General features: G+C 44.2%; 1 protein-coding gene, 1 non-coding gene and 1 pseudogene across 7 annotated transcripts in view; all 3 read right to left on the bottom strand.

Moving 5' to 3' along the window:
• LOC136826868 (transmembrane protein 39A) overlaps window positions 1-21,745 on the bottom strand; it is a 371,219-nt gene that overhangs the window by 281,484 nt on the left and 67,990 nt on the right. For all 6 annotated transcript variants that reach the window (XR_010849723.1, XR_010849722.1, XM_067084380.1 and 3 more), the window contains one exon: window positions 5,249-5,388. Coding sequence is in view for 4 of the 6 variants with exons in the window: in XM_067084380.1 (XP_066940481.1) it covers window positions 5,249-5,388 (140 nt within the window). In the remaining 2 variants the exon portion in view is untranslated. The remainder of the gene's footprint in view (window positions 1-5,248; window positions 5,389-21,745) is intronic.
• On the bottom strand, window positions 10,899-11,017 carry LOC136827261 (5S ribosomal RNA). Its single transcript, XR_010849791.1, has one exon. It is a non-coding gene; the product is annotated as a 5S ribosomal RNA (ribosomal RNA).
• On the bottom strand, window positions 12,527-12,627 carry LOC136827277 (U6 spliceosomal RNA; annotated as a pseudogene).

Here is a 21,745-nt window from a genome sequence, read left to right as displayed (position 1 = left end):
TATGGGTCTGATAGAACAAACTGTTACATTTGTGAAAAGACCCCATCAATTTACATTATAAAGGACGTAAAGGTTGGCAGAATGATCTCATTCGCTCGTACGGTAACATCCGTTGGTCATTACTATGGTCATGTACATTGGCTGTTACCAGATGATCAACTAAAAAGACACTGACGTAATCAAAAGGCATTGCACAGACGTGTTGTTGATGCACTTGTATGTGGGTTGCTGCCGCCTCTCTGTCATCCTGTTTCGCATTCCCCTAGGAGAAACTGCGACCACCACTTGAATTCAGGCAGCCCCAAATGAGACTTGCACGGCGCAGACGATATTGGCATGGCTGTGGACGTGATTCAGCGCCATTCTAGATGTCCACAAAAGATCTATCATTGCTCTTCGCAGAACAGAATTGAACGAGGCGGTGATCAGACGGGCATTGGTTCTTCAACTTGGCATGGGCATATACCATCCCGTTCTCTTCCCAAACCTTCACATGAGCGAGGTCGATGTTCTGTTCCCAGACACGCCATCCTGGGACAACTTCCACAAGCCCCCATGCAACAGCCGTGATGTCATATACAGCTGTACATCCATGCTGTCACTTCCATGGCTGCGCGAACCCGATCTCCTAGGGGAGCAAGAACACAAGAGATAACGAGATGCTGAGGGCGAGGCTGCATGGCCAACTGGACTGAAGTAACCGTACGCACGAGCATGTCTTCAAGGACTCCGACGTTCGACAGGATACGGTCGTGGGAGCTGGAACGATGATCAGAGGGCCTCTTAGGAGAGCGTGAACAGAGAGGAGTTCTGGAATGATTGGGACTAATGTCAAGGACATGCACGTGACGAGACGACAACAGCCTAGGCTGGAAACACATCCACAGTCATGCAGAATCTTTCGCATCTGCCACAGGATTGCAGGACCCAGATGGAAACGGCTGAACTTCCAAGTTTTCAATACACTGGATTCTTAACAGAAGCCTTGTCATCACAGCCCATGAGAGAGCCTCCGCGGAAAGACCAGTCGCTGCAGTAGAGGTTCTCAGGTCGGGAACAGGAAAAACTGTTGAGAAGTAGCTGGATGTTACACCCCCTCATCAGCAAGATGGCCACAAGCTGGAGCGGGACAACCATGGCCGTGGTCGGACAAAGACAGAGGAGAAAAGGAAGCCGATGGAGAAGACGGAGACTTGTGATGCCTCTTCTTCACAATTCAGGTGAACCTCTCTCGAAAAGTAATGTCGACTCTGTCAACCACTGCTTTCATGAGAACACTAGAAGACGGAGTGCTAGAAGTCACCATCGTGGAAGGGGCTCCAAAGCTCTGCGAGGGATACGCTGCCGACGGAGTGGGAGAAAAGCCACCACCACTGAAGGGGTTCCAAAGCCCTGAGAGGGGTATGCTGCCAACAGACCAGGAATAGAAGTGAGACCACCAAATGGGTTCCAAAACTGTGAGAGGGATACGCTGCCAACAGATCCGGAACCATAGGACTACAAAGAGGAGAACAGGTTAGCCCCTGCAGGCACTGACTCAAAAAGCTGGTCATGGTACACCAAAAACTGAAGTGGCAACACTGGTACAACCAGGCTAGGGAGAGAGCAGCAGGGCTGGCAACTGTCAAAGGTGGACAACACAGTAAAGCGAGAGGACAGGAAATGGGAAAATAGGCCACCCAAGGTTGGTACTCCCTGGGGGGGGGAACCTCCCTACCCCAAGAGAGCAGGGGTACTCAGAGAGAAAATATCTCCTGACCCCTCTCCCAAACTTCCAAAGTTGAAGCTATGGAAGAATGGGAAGTGATAAAATGTTCCAAGGTAGAAACAACTGGAGGAAGAATGCTTAGAAGGAACCAAAAGGAGACTGAGAAGCGGCCATTGAAGGGGGAGAAAACCCCATCTAAGATGGCGCATCCTTCCTCCTCTGATGCTTCCTCTTGGCAAAAAACCTCCACTGCTCAGGAGGGCAAGAACAACATTCAGAGAGGGGAAGGGAGCGAGCCTTTGACTCACACCACCCCTCAAACAGACGGGGCAAGAAATAAGACAGGAACCATAAACAGGAACTCCCACTGAATACGAAACCTTCGCCTGGAAACACGAAAAAACCGCCTCGTCTCTATCCTCTTAATCTGCACAACAACTTAACCCTTAAACACCGAGCCTCTATTTACAAAAACGTCTCCCATATGCCGGCGCCATTCAGGAGTTAGCGCCGAAGCGGAAAAAAAGTTTTTTAAAAAATCACAGCACGCTTTAGTTTTTAAGATTAAGAGTTCATTTTTGGCTCTTTTTTTGTCATTGCCTGAAGTTTAGTATGCAACCATCAGAAATGAAAAAATATCATTATCATATATAAATATTGAAATATATGACAGCGCAAAAAAACATTTTTTCATATATAATTTTATACAAATCGCTGTGAGCAAAACGGTTAAAGCTAACGGGTTATTTTGTTTTTCTTTGTATTATACACTAAATTGCGATGATTTTGGTATATAACAAATTGTAAAATGATCAAAGCAACACAGAGAAAATATTATCACAAAATGATGCATGAATTAAGTAACGCTCGGACGTAAAAAATGTTTTTTCAAAAATTCACCATAAATCGAAATATTGTGCTAGAGACTTCCCGTTTATTGAAAAATGAAGCTAATTGATTGAATATTACTAGACTGTAAGTGTTTTAGCTTACAATTGCAGTTTTCGACCATTTCGGTCGCGTTAAAGCTGACCGAAAGTACAATTTTTTCTATTTATTGTGATTTATATGAAAATATTTCAAAACTGATAAAAGCTACAACCATGAGTTATTTTCTGTTGTATTGTACATGAAATTGCACACATTTTCATATATAAAACTTTATGTAACGACTAATATAAAACGGTGCAAATATTACGACAACGTGACGAAAGAATTTCTGAGATGTTTGGCCGAATTACCGCACGGACGTAAGGAAAATGTTTTTTCAAAAATTCACCATAAATCGAAATATTGTGCTAGAGACTTCCAATTTATTGCAAAATGAAGGTAAATGATTGAATATTACTATAATGTAAGAGTTTTAGCTTATAATTGTGTTTTTCGACCATTTCGGTCGAGTTAAAGTTGACCGAAGGTTGAAATTTTGGCAGTTATCGTGATTTATGTGAAAATATTTCAAAACTGATAAAAGCTACAACCATGAGCTATTTTCTGTTGTATTCTACATGAAATTGCGCACATTTCCATATATAAAAGTTTATGTAACGACTAATGTAAAACGATGCAAACATTACGACAACGTGACAAAAGAATTTCTGAGATGTTCGGCCGAGTTATCGCGCACAGACATAAGGAAAAAGTTTTTTTTTCAGAAATTCACCATAAATCGAAATATTGTGCTAGAGACTTCCAGTTTGTTGCAAAATGAAGGTACATGATTGAATATTACTAGAATGTAAGAGTTTTAGCTTATAATTGCGTTTTTTTACCATTTCGGTCGAGTTAAAGTTGACTGAAGGTTGAAATTTTGGCAGTTATCGTGATTTATATGAAAATATTTCAAAACTGATAAAAGCTACAACCATGAGTTATTTTCTGTTGTATTCTACATGAAATTGCGCACATTTCCATATATAAAACTTTATGTAACGACTAACATAAAACGGTGCAAACATTACGACAACGTGACGAAAGAATTTCTGGCACGGACGTAAGGAAAAAGTTTTTTTCAAAAATTCACCATAAATCGAAATATTGTGCTAGAGACTTCCAATTTGTTGCAAAATGAAGGTAAATGATTGAATATTACTAAAATGTAAGCGTTTTAGCTTACAATTGCGTTTTTTTACCATTTCGGTCGAGTCAAAGTTGACCAAAGGTTGAAATTTTGGCAGTTATTGTGGTTTATATGAAAATATTTCCAAACTGTTAAAAGCTACAACCATGGGTTGTATTTTCCTGTATTGTACATGAAATTGCGCACATTTTCATATATAAACTTTATGTAACGGCTAATATAAAACAGTGCAAAAATTATGACAAAATGACGAAAGAATTTCTGAAATTTTCGGCTGAGTTACCGCGCGGGCGTAAGGAAAAAGGTTTTTTTCAAAAATTCACCATAAATCGAAATATTGTGCTAGAGACATCCAATCTGTTGCAAAATGAAGGTACATGATTGAATATTACTAGAATGTAAGAGTTTTAGCTTACAACTGCGTTTTTCAACCATTTCGGTCAAGTCAAAGTTGACCGAAGGTTGAAATTTTTTGTAGTCGATGTACGGTACGTCCACTTGGCATCCAACAGACAATTTTAGTCGACGTATGATACGTCCAGTAGGCGTTTAAGGGTTAAGAGACTAATACATTACAACATTCCAAGAAATTGTGTCGTCAAAAATAAAAAAACACTGTTTGTTAATGAAAACGGAATACACAAAACAAACACCAAGGAGATAGGTGTTGGGTTTGCATAAATACAAAAAGGCAACACAAAAAAAATAAGTAAAATGATATACAGTTGACCCCCGCCTACTTGTGGTTCTGGATTCGTGGCTTCACCTATTCACAGATTTCTCTGTGGAACATATATACACATTAATCGAGGAAAATTTGCCTATTTGCAGTATTTTCATACAGAAAGATTCACAAATCACTGTACTTTCATATCATTTTCACAACTAAATGCACTTTTTGTGAAAAAAAAATTATTACAATATTCAGGTATAAGCATTTTAGAGGGGGTTTTGGTGTTTTGAGCCATCAAAATAGGCAGGTACAAGCATTTTTTGAAGGGTTTTAAGCATTTGCAGATTTGAGCAATTCGCGGGGGTAGTGGTACACATCCCCCACGAATTTTGGGGTTCGACTGTATAAAGAGAAAATTTCCCAAAACTTATGCAGACTTCGTAGAAAGCGTAAGTGAATATATCATTACAGACATAGAAAAAACATGTTAGAATGTTTCAATATATCAATTTAATATAAATTCAAACAGAAGAGAAAGTCAAATGGCAGGACAGAGCAAGGAATACACGTCTCATTGAGACAGCGGCCAAAAGTAAACTGCATAGAAATGAATGTATATCGACTGGGTGGGCGGTACTTCTGCCCCTACCATCGGTAACTGTTACCATAACCAAACTTGCAAAAGTTTAGCGACCAGACTTTCAGCTTCCTGAAAGTAAATCCCATATGTAAAGACTGAGGGTTTACGTTTGTGTAGGAACAAATATTTATTCCAATCAAGTCTTACCGAGCGATAGACAAAGCTGACTTCCACAAAGACTGGTGAAAACAGCGCATGATAGCTAACTTCAGGATGCTCCAACATACCCGGCGGGATAAAGTGACCACAATAAACCACACAACACTTCTATCGATGAGGTATAAGTTCTGAAAACATAGGTAAAGATGAATAGAATTTAAGTTTTATTTGAACTCCAAACATTTCTTTTATTATACCTACAATTAATCTGTGAATTAAAATATTAGCACCACAATATCCCACTACAAAATAACTGCAACAAAATATTTTAAATCAAAGTCAAGCAAATGCCCTCATAAATCTCAAGTCGCAAGTCATTATCAGCAAGTGATCTCATAAACTTTAACAATCCCACAATTTCTCTTTTCAAATGCAAATGTCTTGACGACTTTGGTGGGATCTCCATTCAGTATCTTTTGGTACTCTTTCAAAACAGAAAAACTAATTTCTTACAACATAAAAAAATACATGAAAATAATTGTTACTATACAGTACAAGGGGACTGATTCTTTATATACAGTGAATTACTTACTAAGATAATTTGTATTGACAACACAAGGGGATACCGTACAATTAAAAATTTTACTGTAATTATTCTATGTATAAAAACCAGAGCCTTTTATGTAAGAGTATTCCTCAGCACAAGCTTGAATGTCACTGAAACTTGGTAACAAAGTAGTTCAAATGGTGAGATGGAAAATACCCTCACTCATGGGCTGTCACAAAACATTTTTTCCCTTGGCATCAGGGAACAAGTGGGGTGGTTGAGGTGGGAAATATGTTAAAAGGCTCTTGTTGGTATATCTATGAAAAATGACACTTTTATAATAAAAAAAAGTTTTACATATACTTACCCAGTAATTACTAAGCTTAAGACTAGCCCTGCCCACTTTTGGGGTAAGAGAGGAACAACTCAGCCAAGAACATCAATTTGTTTATGCTTAAATGTCCATGAGAGGGGAGGAGGGCGGGTCCCGTCTGTAATTACTTGGTAAGTATATACAAAACTTTATTATAAAAATGGCATTTTTATGTAAGTAACTTACCCAGTAATTACTTAGCTGAATCCACATTGACAGGTGGAGGGGATTCATGGACATCTTGTGCCCCAAAACATTAAAAAAGGTTAATTGAATTTGAGAACAGAAAATAGTCTAGCATTGATAGAATGCTTGGTATTCCTTACCTAGTGAGAGAACTGATGCAGGTGGATACTGCCTCCTGTTGGCGCTCATCTCAAACTTGTAGCGGCGTGGCGGTACAGCCAGGAACGCCTCTACTCAAGTGGGGACCTCACAGCTAAGGAGTAATCCTATAGCTGACAAAGTATTAGTAGGAGCTTTGCGGCAAAGGACTTTTCCAAAGGCCAACAAAGCATCAATATTTGCCCCTGTCTGTGGCACAGTACCAAAAACAAGAATAACCAAACAACACTGTCACTAACACATGAAAAACAATATAACCACCACCCAATACTATTTCAGGGTGAAGAGACAAAAGGATGGAAGGGATGTTTCCTACGCTTCCTCACTTGACACTATGCCAGCCACGGACAAAGGTCCTAAGGTACTGCAGTTCTTGTAGACCGTTTCTACATCTCGCAAACAATGCATAGCGAACACTGACTTGCATTTTTGGCATGTTGCTTGTAGAATAGAAGAGAGGGACAGATTATGTTTAAAGGTTGCCGAAGTAGCAACAGCCTTAAGATCGTGAGCTCTAACCTTCAAGACAGGTAAAATGTCCTCTCCAATCGGAGAGTGCACCTCCAAAATGAGGTCCCTTTAAAAGAGCGAGAGGGTATTCTTTGATAAGGGTCTAGAAGGGTTCTTGTTCTTCACTGAGCACCAAAGATTACTTGACGGTCCTCTGATTTTCTCAGTCCTTTGGAGATAGTATTGAAGAGCTCTTACAGGGCAGAGAGTCTTCTCCTCTTCTTATGTGCCTAACATATCCACTAAACTCTTGATGGTAAATGAACAAGGCCAAGGTTGTGACAGATTCTCGTTCGTCACTAGAAAACCCAAAGTGAGGGAACAAACTGCGTCCCCATGGGAGAATCCAACTCTTTTATCCATTGCGTGGAGCTTACTAACTCTCTTAGCCATAGCAAGAGACACGAGAAACATTGTCTTCTCGGAATGATCCCTCAATGAGGAGAAGCGAAGGGGTTTGAAACATGAACCCAAGAGCCATTTAAGGACTACATCCAGGTTCTTAAGCTTGGAAGTATTAAACAACTTAATTAGGTCAGACAGATCCTGATTTGAAGAGATGTCCAATCCTCTATGTCTAAAAGTGGAGTTAAGCATTGGCCTATACCCTCTAATGGTTGAAGAAGACAGGACTCTGGAGGATCTCAAGTAGAGAAGGAAATCTGCTATTTGCTCTATAGTTGTCTTAGAAGATGAACTACATTTAGCAATAGCTTCCACTGTACCTCTTGAAAACCCTTTCGATCGTATGAGCTTAATGACAGTCGAAATCCTGTCAGGGCCAGAGTGGATGTCCTTTGATGGAACCTCCTGAAATGTGGTTGTCTGAGAAGACTTGGAATCGAAGGAAGGAGCCTTGGAAAGTCTACAAGAAGTGCGATGAGTTCTGAAAATGATATTTTAATGATAAAATAAAGTTTGTTCATACTTACCTGGCAGATATATATATAGCTGTATTCTCAAAGGTCCGACAGAATTTCAGCTTGGTGCACACGCAGTGGCCGGTCAGGTGGTTAGTACCCATTCCCGCCGCTGGGAGGCGGGTATCAGGAACCATTCCCATTTTCTATTCAGATTTTCTAACGCCACTGTCTCCTGAGGGGAGGAGGGAGGGCAATATAATATATATATCTGTTCCAATGGGTATGAACAAACTTTATTTTATCATTAAAATATCATTTTGTTCGAGACTTACCTGCCAGATATATATATAGCTGAATACCACCTTTGGAGGGGGTAGAGACAGCTTTCTGCTGGAAAAACCAATTATTGGTAAAATTATTTTGGTTCCTTATCTGATAGCAAAGCTGACTGAGTGGTTACTGTCACTCTAGTCTGCTTCTGCTTTACTAGAGACCCCAGCGAGGTAGTGACCTATATAGCTGGCGACTTCTAGATGATCTGTCAACGGGGCGTGACCACAATGTGACTAGATCATAGCCCATACAAAGAGGACAAAAGAGCATTACTAACCACCTAACCAACACCTAAAGCATTAGTTTGCAAAGGATTGGGAAGACTGCCTCCAGTAGTCGACCCAACAACCACAAAAACACAATTAAAAGGGGATAGGATCAGAGTTACCCCTGTCCCCAAGGTTGCTGAAGCAGCAATGTATGGTCCCAGCGAAAAGCAATTTTAGACCCAGTATGCTACCTAAACATCTTGCCAAGAGTGTGAGGCAAACACCGAATTGACTTCGCCAAAATGTGGCACTAAAAATGTCACTGAGTACCATATTTTTCTTGAACGCCATGGAGGTAGCAACTGCCCTCACCAGCGAAATGTTAACTCTCAACAACTTGAAGTTGAGTCGTCACAACTAGAGTGTGTCTTCCTAATGACGTCCCTAATGAAGAATGCCAGTGCATTCTTCGACATAGGTTTAACTGGTTGCCTCACAGAACACCATAAACATCCAATGGACCACGAGTGTCCTGTGTTCTTTTAAGGTAGTACTTGAGAGCTCTAACTGGACATAGAACTCCCTCAGGTTCCTGTCCAATAAGGTCTGCTAAACCTTTATTTTCAAAGTGTCTAGGCCAAGGGTTAGAAGACCTATCATTCTTAGCCAAGAACTTAGGGCTTAAAGAATAGACAGCATTGTGTTCCTTGAAGCCCACATGACGGCCTCGAACTTCTCTCACTCTCTTCGCCGAGGAATGTTTTCGAGTAACATCCTTAAGAGATGCAGAGTGGAGAGGCTCAAAAGGACTAAACATCAAAAACTTGAGCATTACGTCCAAGTTCCAAGCAGGGGAAATCAGCTGAGGAACCTTGGACGTCTTAAAGAGCTCGTAAGATCGTGGAGGTCCTTATTGTCAGACAAAGCTAATCCTCTGTGTCTGAATACAATCGAAAGCATGCTCCGATAACACTTTGATAGTCGGAACTGCTATATCGAATTTTTCTCTTAAGTAAAGGAGAAAATCCGCAACCTGGCTCACAGTGATAGAGGAAGAGGAAAAACCCTTCTTTCTACACCAACCTTTGAAGGTTGCTCACTAGCATTAGATATATCCTTTAGATGAAGAACTTCTGGCTCTAGCGATGGCCCGTGCCACCTGGCCAGAAAAACCCTTCGCTCTGACCAAGTTTCGATAGTCTGAAAGCAGTCAGGTTCAGAGCGGGAGATTCAAAGATATCTCGTGAAGTGGGTTTGTATGAGCAGGTCTGCTCTCATAGGAAGGGTCCCAGAACGTCTACCAACCAGAAGAGAAACTCCGAGAACCAGTGGTTCAAGGCCAAAACGTGGGGATGAGAGTCATCCTCGTCCCTTGTGAGGCCGCGAACTTCTCTCGTATGACTTCTCCCAGAATTTAGAACGGGAAAAAGGCGTAAACATCTATTCCCGTCCAATCCCAGGAAGAGCAGGTCTCATCGCAACTGCCCCAGGGTCTTGAGAGTACAGATGAGCTTTATAGAGGAGCCTCGCTGTTCTTGAGGTCGGGAAAATATCCACAAGATGGCGACCCCAAAATTTCCAAAAATCTTGGCAAACCTCCTGATGAAGGGTCCATTCCTTCGGCAGGAGTTGATGGCGCCAACAGAGCAGGTCTGCTCGAACCTTTCGAGCCCCTGCAACAAAACTTGTGAGAATCGAAATGTTGACTGAGCATAGGCTCAAAGAATAATCTCTCTTGCAAGGCTGAACAGGGAACAAGTAGTATTGTCCGAGTTTGCTAGAACTGGTCCAGATTGCAAACTTGGACCTCAAGAATTGGAGAGCTAAAAGATAGCCGCCAAATCTTTGAAGTCGATGTGTCAGGACACCTGTTCCTCTCTCCAGGTTCCTAACACTTCCTCCCTCTAGTGTTGCCCCCCAACCTGTTGACGACCCGTCGGAAAAACAACACTAGGTTGGGGTTCAGTGAAGCTTGAGGGAGATCCCTTTCTGCAATTCCGTTGGATCGAGCCACCATCACAGATTCTCTTTTATAAGGAAGAATTCTCAATTCCTCTTTCAAGTCTTCCTTGCTTTGTCAGTTCTCCAACAAAAGAACTGAAGAGGCCTGAGATGCAGACTCCTGGAGAAAACAAACTTCTCCAGCTCTTGAAATGGTCCCCAGCAGACTCATTCCTTCCTTCACCTAGCATGTTTCCTTTTCCAAGAAGGCCGAAACTTTTCAGGTACATAGAAGTTGCCGTTCTTGCGACGGAGACGCTATAAAAGCCGCTGAATCCATCTGGAATTCCCAGACACAATGGACAGTGAGGGGATCAGCGCCTGACTTCTCCACAGACCAGAAGTCCCAGGGACTTCACGAGTTGCAGAGTCAACTGAAGGTCCTCCAGATACCTTCGCGACGACGCTTCGAATCAACCAGTCGTCCAAGTAGAGTGAGATCCTGACGTGCGACAGATGCAACTGCATCGCAGGCGTTTTTCATGAGACGTGTAAACACCCTCCGAGCAAAATGTGACGCCAACAGCATCTGGTGTTCCCAGGCGGTCAACCATCCAAGTACTGACCAGACCCAACGTTGCTTAACTTCGCTGATCGGACGAGAAGCGGTGTTTTCAACGTGGTATGGCCGTTGTGCAGAGTCCAAAGCAGAGAGCCCTGAACTGGTACGCCTAGTCCCCCAAGACAACCTGAGATACTTCACGAACGGGATGAATTGGGGCGTGAAGATAAGTATCTTGGAGATCCAAAGATACCATCCAATCGACTTGCTGGGGATGAAGGGCTCCTAGTATTGAAGAGAGGACTCCATCTTGAACTTTTCCTTCCGACCAAGTTGTTCAGACCTGTTGACGCCCAAGTTGGGTCTCCAGCCTACTGAAAGTTTCGGGACTAGAAACAATCTGTAGTAAAAACCCGAGGAACAGGAGTCCAAGATCTGTTCCACTGCTCTCCTCGAACATCTGTTGAGCAGGTCAAACAATTTTCTGTTTGACAGGAAGGCAGTTGGGAAACAAAAACAAAAAGAGGAGACAGGAAGGGAATCAAGTAACCTCTCTATAACAGTAGGAGGGACCAAAAGTCTGCCCCTCACTCTTTCCAGGCGAAGAAGCAAAATGAAGCCACTGCAAAGGGAGTCTGGAGATGAAGGGAGTCACTTGCTACCTCTCTTGGAAGTGACATTCCTTCGGGAAAAAAACTCTCTCTCGTGGTGCGGGTCTCGTGTTGCTTCCCATGGAAGCCCCTTTGTTATGCAAACATTTAGCTTTCGTTTACTTTTTGTATCTGAGATCGGAGCAAGCGTTATGAAGGAGATGCAGTTTGAATGTCGATAACTTTAGTTTTGAGAAAAACGATATTTTTTGCTTCTCTGTGTATTTATTTCTTCGTTACACAGTTTGATGTTTTTATGACATAATGAAAAGCCAAAAAAATAGACCTGCAAAGTAATATAACTTCAGGTTAAATGAAGCTAAATGAAGCGAAACAGTGTCAAAACAGGCTGAGGTTGGCCAGCGTTTGTCATACTTAGTCAAGCTCTGAGCTGCTACTGACTGACTGCCACTGACTGCCCTAACGGCATTCCTGTCTTCAACTGCGCATAAGAGTTATGTCCACAGGGTTGCCATAGATCGCATTAGATATTATTTCATAGCTAAAAGGAAATTACCACCGATATACTGACAATATCATTACATTATATGACAAAAATGTAATTTGACTATGATAGGTTACTGTTTTGTTTATAACTTCTAACTGTGGCGAACTTTTAAATAAAACTTTCTGAGAAGATAGTCAGGATATGTATGATGCCATATATAAAATATCCCAGAAAATTTTATTTCGATTTTTTCACAAACGTCCCTTAAGACAAAGACAACTGCGAAGGTGGAGAGAGGAGTCGACGGTTGAAAAGTCTCAGGAAACAGATCCTTAAAAAAAAAGCCAGAGTCTGATAATCAGAGGAAGAAGAAGACGAAAGAAGTTTCTCTTCATACAAAGGCTGTGACGAAAGAGGATGTTCTTCCGCAGCTGGTGGGTCTTGAGTGAGTGGTGAAAGTAGACCCGATTCGGCCGACACGTAAGCGGGAACTCCTGCGAACGAAGAAGGAGTCGTCAGCTAGAGTATATATGATAGTAAACATAAAAAATGTGGAACGCTTCACGATTATTTGTCATCCTAAGTAAGAGCCATGCTAATCTTCTCTGTATCGTTCCAATTAGGTAATGTACTGGACATCAAGTACTGGCTAAATTAAGAAGGACATCAGATGTTGAAGCGGGTAGTTGAGAACATGATGAACAACTGGAGCGGTGTCAACACAAGACTTGAAGCTATACTTACCTAGTGAGAGAGCGTCATGGCGTGACGGATAGAGGCTCCTGTTGGTGGCTCAGTACTCAGAAGAGAGTCACAGCGTGGCGTGCGCGAAGCGCCATGGAACGCCTCTACTCAAGCCAAGGTGAGGACGTGAAGCGTGAGAAGCAACGAAGAGCAAGATCCTGGCGCGAGACAAGAGAAAAGGCCAACACCTCAACTCGGGAAGACGAATAGGAAGCCACTAAACACTCTCTCTAGGCCGACAGACGCATCAATATCGTTGCCCCGGGAGACGAAGGTGAAAGTCTGTACCTCTTAACAGGCAGAAGATCTTGAAAGGTTCATGAGAGCATCCAGCTGTTGTTGCAAACCCAACAAAATCAATATAACGTTGGAGAAGCCACTATCTCAGGGAGAAGGGCTGAACCTGATGAGAAGGAAAGGGCTTAGAGACGTATCACTTCCTTCCACAGGGGAAAAGCTCTAGCCCAGTTGCCTTAGCGCGACAGGGGGTCGAGTAGAGTGATCATTCGAAAAACACTTTATTTCTTCTGCAGAGGAATATCCACGCAACTTTAGGGGAAGAGGACAAACGTTTAGAGGAAGAGGACGTGAAGCGCCCTCTCCTCTAAGCTCTCTTAAGAGGGCGAGAGTCCAACCGAGAGCTCCAACCCAGGCGGGAGGACGTGTCGGACCTCCAAAAGCAGGTCCTTCAGGATGCGTGCTGAGCACGATCCCTGGCAGCCTGGGTAGGTCATCAGGACCTGCCGAAGGACGCCAGATCGGTGGGAAGCCAAAGATAACCCTCATGCGGCTTTTGACATGCCCCCTCCCTGGTCCTGGGAGTTCGACAGAGGTCCAGGCCTAGAGGCATTATCCTCTTCGATCTGACGCCCCCTCCACAACACTTGGGGCACTAAGCACTAACACTATGCGTTTGAATTGCATTCACTTTAGTTTCAAGAGCACGCATTGACTCTAGACAAGAGCCAGGAATTACCTTCTGCAGCAACAAACTACAGGGTTAGTAATAAATTTACTACAGGGTTACTAGTAGGAGAAAACCCTGACTGTCCAACTAAGGATGCACTCTAGGAGGAAGATTTCTTCTCAGCCTATCACGCTCCAATTAAAGCATATAGGCTTCATATTTCTTCCACTCACCCTCAGACAATCCCACACATTCATTACCAGATTATCATAGAGCATTGAACATTACATATCATACATAAAGAGTGAGGAACTATCAAAGTCTTGATAGCCTCACCTTACATTCAACCCAAGCTACAGACTCGATAGCTAGAGGTAAGACATCTTAATTATAAGAAAAGCCAAAAGCAAAATCAAAAACGGTCCACAAAGAGCGATGCCAAGTCACAGATCCAGTCGAATGCCAAAAACAACCAAAATACTTAAGTGACAACAAATTTTGAAATCCAAATGGCGGAGGAACTGACAACAGGTGTTGACAGTCCGCGACAGAGAAAATCTGAATAGAAAATGGGAATGGTTCCTGATACCTGCCTCCCAGGGCGGGAATGGGTACTAACCACCTGATGGAACCTCCTGAAATGCCGTTGTTTGAAATTCTGTCGGACCTTCGGAGAATACAGCTATATATATATCTGGCAGGTAAGTCTCATGAACAAACCAATCTTTCCAAGGCCAAAACAGAGCTACAGTATTAGGGTCATCTTGATGTTCTGGTGAGACTGAAGTTTGTTCAGAACCTCCCATATCATTCCAAACGAAGGGAAGGCATAAAGATCCAGTTTGGACCAACCCTGTAGCATGGCGTCTGTCGCCCATGCTAGAGGATCCAGAAAAGGGGAGCAGAACAGAGGAAGCCAATGATTCCTGGATGTCGCGAATAAATCCAGGGTTGGTTCGCCCCACAGTTTCCATAGATCGGCACAAACACGACGGTGCAGGGTCCACTCCGTAGGGAGGATCTGTCTGTGACGGCTCAGTTCGTCCAACACCACATTGAACTTCCCCTGAATGAATCATGTCATCAGTTTGTCTGGTTCAGATCTGCCCGAAGAAGTAGATCCTTCGCTGTCTCGCAGAGAGAGAGAGTAAGGGAATTCCCCCTTGAAGCCTGATGCATGCTAATGCCGTCATGCTGTCCGCATGTACCGTTACCATCTTGGTGCGGATTCCATTAAAAAATTTAGTAGTCCCAAATAATATATTGCTTTTAACTCCTTGAGGTTAATGTGCAACTTATTCTCTTCTCAAGACCACATCCCAGAGAGCTCCCCAACCTAGATCCAAAGAGTTGGAGAAGTAGTCTAGGCCAGGTTTCACAGTGAGAAGAGACTTCCCTTCCATCAACTTTTCTGCGGAGTTCCACCAACGCAGGTCCTCCTTGATCTCTTGCATTATCAGAAAAATGCACATGTCTTGATGAATCTTCCAATCCCAGTTGATCCTTAGAAAAAATTGTATGGTTCTCATGTGTAGTCTTCCCAGCCTTACAAACTGTTCCATGGACGCCAGGGTGCCCAGCAGACTCATCCATTGGGTGGTTGAGCAAGAACGAAGGGCTAGGAACAGGTCGACTTTTCTCAGACAGTCTTCTACTCTCCTGTGGGGTGGAAAAGCCCAAAAATTCTGAGCATCTATCTTCATCCCCAAATAGAGAATCTCCTGAGAAGGAGTCAGCTAGGATTTGTGCAGGTTCAACAATAAACCCAGGTCTTGCGTCAGCGATAGGATTTTCCAAAGGTCCTCCATGCACTGTTCTTTCGTGGATGAATGAAGTAACCAGTTATCCAGATAGCGCAAGATGTTGATGCCCAATAAATGGAGCCATCTTGCCAGGGGAGCGAGAACATATGTAAAAACTTGTGGGGCTGTTGACATGCCAAAACAGAGGGCTTGAAACTGAAACACTTGGCTACCTGAGGTACTTCCTCGAGTCTTGATGAATGGGAATGTGAAAGTATGCATCCTACATGTTGAGGAGACCATCCAGTCTCCCTGACGAATGGATGCCAGGACGGATTGGGCTGTTTCCATATGGAATTTCGTCTTTTCCATGAAGAAATTCATAGCACTCACATTGAGAACCAGTCTCCATCCTCCTGGGTACCACAAACAGACAGTTGTAAAACCCCGTCAACCCAATATCTTCGACTACCTCTATCATCCCTTTTCTGAGGAGGGAAGAGACTTCCTCTGAGATGGCTGAAAACCTCTCCGATCCTACAAAGAAGGCCGTCAATGCCACGGGTGTGTTGACTAAGGGAGGCCTCTACTTGAAGGGAATAGAGTATCCCTCCTGCAGAACTTTCACTACCCAATGCTCTCTCTCTCTCTCTCTCTCTCTCTCTCTCTCTCTCTCTCTTTATCAGTAGTTACTTTGTCTATAAGGGCTGGCACTTTGCCAGTTGGATTGTTTCCTTTTTACAAATATGTTATTTAATGGATGTAATTATTTTAAATGGATGTAAGCTATTTCATGTACAACAACACCTAATAATCGTAAAAAAAATCACCTTTTTGGGAAATAATAAAGTTTAAGTTTACATTGTAGAATGTTCAGTAACAATACCTCTTCTACAATGGCAATTGAGACACACTCACAACACGGAAAAGAGAAATATGTGAGTGATGGGTATATATGTTTTTGACAGACTTTATGCTGATAATGTCATACACTTCTGGAGATGCGAAAGAAGGTTATGCAAGACGGGAATTCATGTGAAGAATGATGAAATTGTAAAACATATAAACGAGCATGCGCATAACACTGACCCAGCTCAGTGGAAAAAGAAAAAACAATTTCAAAAATAAAGTTGCCGGCTACAGAAACAAGAGAACAAACATCTGTAGTGATTAATGAGTGCTCAGGAAATGTAATTGAAGCATGTCAAGGAGTCATGCCTAGCTATAGTTCTATGAACACTCGTGAGAAGGAAATGGTATTTCATAAGTCTTCAATATCATTTCCCATCTGTTGAAATTTGGGGCTGCTTTTTCCACTTTGCTCAAAATGTACACAAAAAATGAACATCTCTGGGATTATCTCAGCAATATAATACTGATGCCAATTTTGCTCTGAGTGCTAAAATGATAATTGCCTCAGCATTTCTTCTGCCAGAATGTACTACTGCTGCTGTTGCAGATCTGGCTGATGAGCTTCCATAATAACTTCAAGTTCTGGATTGGTTAGAAGACAATTACGTTGGAAGAATGAACTGAAGGGGCAATGCCAGACGTCTTTACCCGTTTTCCGTTGAACATGTAGAATGTCTATCAACGCTATCTAAATGACAAAGATAAGACAAACAATCACGCAGAAGCTGCTCACCATAGGCTGCAAAACGAACATCCATCAATATCACAATTTTTAAAGTAAATTGTATTTTTCCTAACTACACAAACCAGAGGTCCTTTACATTAGGGATTACTTTCAGGCGTAGGCTGGAAACGGCCGTTGAACTTCAAACAAGGTGGTTAGGCAGTTGATTACTGTCCGGGGGGGCGGGAGTACCGCCTGCCCAGATGTAAACATTCCAATTTGCCTCTCGGCCCAGGTATCAGATTGAGGGGTGGCATGAGGTGGGCATAAAGTGTAAAGGACCTCGGGTTTGCATAGTTAGGAAAAATACAATTTACTTTAAAAATTGTGATTTGTTCCGACACAATAAACAAACCCTCGGTCCTTTACATTAGGAGACTTACTGATTGGAGGGAAGAATCTGAGTGAGTCTCTATGAACTGACTGGAGTTCACCACCTTGTCTTCCCTTCCTGGTCGTGAGAGGGAGGAAGGGAAAAAACTGCCTCTGACAAAAGATCGGGTTGTAAGAAACGCAGGATCAAACTTCTGGGTCCCTTTGCGTGAAAGAGGAAACGTCAGTTCATGCAAAGTAGGCTAGGAAGAACTTGATGTCGGATGACATAAAGGCAAATACAAGCATTGGGTGCTCCCGTTGGGTGCTTACCTGCATCGACCGCCAGATCCAGCTTGTAACGGCACGTCCGCTCCCTGCCCGTGGGAAGAGAGCCAGGATGGGGAGAAAGAAGAGAGGCCAGTCACTCCACATTCATTCTCCCAATCACAACCGTACAACTTAGGCGAGATGTAACCTGTCCTGTTAGAGGAGCCGGGTAAGTTACACAACTTGTTGAGCAGCTACCACAGGACCCAAGGAAAAAGTGTCCAAGGACTTGTGTGCTACATCCCGGAGGTAGAAGGAGGTGAAAGTAGTCTGCTGGGACCACACACCCGCCTTCAGCACCTATGACATCGACATATTCTTCCGGAATGCGAGGGACGGACCAATGCTGCAGACCTCGTGAGCTCTCGGACGAAGCGTACCGGTGTCGTCTTCTCCTGCAGTAGAGTACGCTCTCCTTATCATCTCACGAAGCCAGAAAGAGATGGCGTTCTTGGACACTTCTTTCTTGGTCGAGCCAGTACTAACGAAGAGTCGTCGGCCGGAAGTGTCAAGTCCTCTTCAGATAGTGCTGCAGCACTCTAACAGGACACAGTAAGCTTCTCATCTGGTTCATTAACTACAAAGTCCTCTAGGGAGGGGATCGTGAAGGACTCGAACCGTGCATCAGGGACCGAAGGATTCTGAGTCTTCGCTACGAAATCCGGGACGAAATCAAGCGTAACTGATCCCCATCCCCTCGAGTGTTTAACATCAAAGGAAAGTCCGTGAAGTTCGCCAACTCTCTTCGCCGATGCTAGGGCTAGCAGGAAGACGGTCTTGAGGGTCAGATCCCTGTCTGACGACTCTTGTAAAGGCTCGTACGGTGCACACGAGTCAGGCTCCTTACGACGAGAGTCACATCCCACACAGAGGGCCTGAGATCCCTGGGTGGGCAAGACCTTTCGAAGCTTCTCATTAGTAGAGATATCTCGAAAGAGATGTCTACTCCTTTCAGGCGCGAGACTAGGCCAAGCGCGGCGCGGTAGCCTTTCATGGCTGAAACGGAGAGAAGCCTCTCTCGTCGAAGGAAGACGAGGAAGTCCGCGACCTACTGAACAGTAGCTCCGACCGGAGAAATACCCCTTCGACAACACCAACCACAGAAGGCTGACCACTTTCCCTGGTATACCGCTGCGGAGGATCACCTGAGGTATCCTGCCATCTCTGTTGCTGTGCGACGCGAAAAGCCTCTCGCTTGCAAGAGATGGTGGATAACCTCCAGCCGTGAAGACAGGGAATGAACTGCCTGGTGGAACCGCTCTACATGGGGTTGGCACAGCAGGTTGGGCCAGAGGGGGAATCTCTCTCGGCGCCTCGGAGAGGAGAGCTAGCAGGTCTGGATACCAAACGGCCTGGGGCCATTTGGGTGCCACCAGAATCATTCTGAGATTCGGGGTGATCATCACTCGGCGAATCAGACAGAATGGGGGGAAAGGCGTATACGTCGAGGTTGTCCCACAGGTGCTGGAACGCGTCCTCTGCAGCGGCCCATGGGTCAGGCAAGACAGAAAAGCAGACCTGGAGCCTTTTGTTGTGCTGGGTGGCGAACAGATCGATGGCTGGACAGCCCCACAGGTCGAACAGCCTTTCCGCTACCTCCGAGTGGAGGGACCATTCGGTTCCTACCACTTGGTTCTGGCGGCTGAGCTTGTCTGCCACAACATTCCTCTTGCCTGGAATGTACCTAGCTGACAGTTCTACCGAGTGAGCCGTGGCCCACTCGTGCACCTGCATCATCAACTGATGAAGCTGGAGGGACACCAGGCCCCCCTGCTTGTTGACGTATGCCACTACCGTGGTATTGTCGCTCATCAGGACCACGGAGTGTCCCATCACTCGATCCCGGAACTCCTGGAGGGCCACGAAGGCTGCCTTGAGTTCCAGGATATTGATGTGAAGGCGCTTGTCGTCTTGGTGCCACACTCCCAAAGTCAGCAACTCCTCCAGGTGTGCGCCCCATCCCTCGGTCGATGCATCTGAGAACAGTAGCATGTCTGGAGGGGGAGTATGCAGGGATACTTCTATCAAGAGGTTCCTGTCGTCTAACCACCAGCGAAGGTCCTCCCTCACCTCCTCGGAAAGAGGGATGAGGAAGGACTGGGAGTCTCGGGACTGGGACCAATACTCCTTCAGTCTCCACTGAAGAGACCGCAGGTGAAGACGCCCGTGAGGTACTAGCTTCTCCAAAGATGACAGGTGACCGATGACGACTTGCCATTGCCGGGCTGGCTGCTCCTGTCGTGACAGGAACAGCTGTGCTGCCTGCCTGAACTTGCTGATACGAGAGTCCGAGGGAAAGACTTTTGCTGCCACCGTGTCTATCAGCATGCCCAGGTACTTTATCCTCTGCTTGGGGATGAGATCTGACTTCTCGAGATTCACCACGATCCCTAGATCCTGGCAAAACTCAAGGAGCCGATCCCTGTCCTGTAGCAACTGCAAGCGAGAGCCCGCCAGGACTAGCCAGTCGTCAAGATACCTCAGAAGACGTATCCCGTGCGAGTGGGCCCAAGCTGACACGAGAGAGAAGACTCGTGAACACCTGGGGAGCGGTCAAGAGCCCGAAGCAAGGTGCCCTGAACTGGAAGACCGTCTCCCCGAGGACAAAGCGGAGGTACTTGCGAGAGGACGGATGAATGGGTATTTGGAAATACGCATCCTTCAGGTCCACCGTAAGCATGAAGTCGTTCTCCCTGATGGAGGCCAGCACGGACTGCACTGTTTCCATCCTGAACCGAGTCTGGCGAACGAAACGGTTCAAGGGAGAGAGGTCTATGACCGGTCTCCATTCCCCTGAGGCTTTCTCTATGAGAAAGACACGGCTGTAAAAGCCTGGAGACTGGTCCAACACGACTTCTACAGCACCCTTGCTCAGCATGGCATGCACTTCTTGCTGTAGTGCCGTGTCCTTCGAAGATCCTTGTACGTATGTTTGGAGATGGACCGGAGTGTAGGTGAGGCAACCAGGTAGTGCTCGAGTTACAATAACTCACTTTACGATAATTTGATTTTGTGATGAGGTTGGGGTAAGCAATTACCGTAATACCAACATGACAATATTTATAAAATATCTTTAAATTTCATGCAGGTGCAGGCAGCAGTGTACAATCAGGCAGTGAGAGAGACCAAATTACAATAGACCAACTTCTTTTCCTCCACCTCTTTATCCCATCTTCTAGTTAAAAAAGTAAAAGAGAATGATAAAAGTATTGTTAAACGTTATACTCTTGCGTAAATGCATACAGCCATAAACAACCGAACGAGAAAATGTTGTTTTGCTCATGACCAAATCAGATAACAACAACTGTTTTCTTTGTATTTCAACCAACGTAAAGTAGTAAGCAATTACCGTAGTTATGTTACAAATGGCATTAAGTAGAATAGGACTGATATATTTTTACATTATACCCTTATTCGCTATGGACAAAATATCGGCAAAGACCATAAATTATCATGCATCAGCAACATGGATGAACCGTAAATGAAATTGGAGAGAGAGTATTTTAATCAAAACTACTGGGCATGAAAGAACACATATTACTGCTGTTTTCATGCCGATAAAAGATAAATGTGTAAACCTCTTTTCTGAGTTCAGCCCGTGTCACCCGGTGAAATTCCATTCTACACGAATTTCTAGGTATAAATATTGCTAAATATACCAGAGAAAAAGCTTTCAGGAATGCTGGAGTTACTACCCCAGATCGAGCATCTTCAATGAAGACGTCGGTATAACCAAGGGTGAGTGAAGGTATCACAACCACAGAGCCACACTCGATAGACATCCCCATGTCAAGATCCCCGGGAAGAGCGAGGGGCCGTACCAGCGCCCATGCTCACCAGCCCGCCACGCGGCGACTCCAGCACCATCTGAACTCATTCCATTTCTAGCACTTGATTGTGACGCTTGCTTTTTTTGTTTGGCATCGTGTTTGGCTTATTTTCATCTGCAACATGTCGTCGAGCAGCTTTACCGTTTCCAAGTTAAGTACCATCTTATTGTGGGGTTGTTTTTTGATCAGTTGGCTGTCTTAGCTCGTATTTATTATTATACGTGGCTTTGTTATGACGCTACGGCGTCCCCCAGCCAGCCATG

Source organism: Macrobrachium rosenbergii, chromosome 41 (genome assembly GCF_040412425.1).
Source record: "Macrobrachium rosenbergii isolate ZJJX-2024 chromosome 41, ASM4041242v1, whole genome shotgun sequence".
Classification (NCBI taxonomy): Eukaryota; Metazoa; Arthropoda; class Malacostraca; order Decapoda; family Palaemonidae; genus Macrobrachium; species Macrobrachium rosenbergii.
Note: the sequence above shows the minus strand (reverse complement) of the source record. Positions and strands in the feature narration are given on the sequence as shown.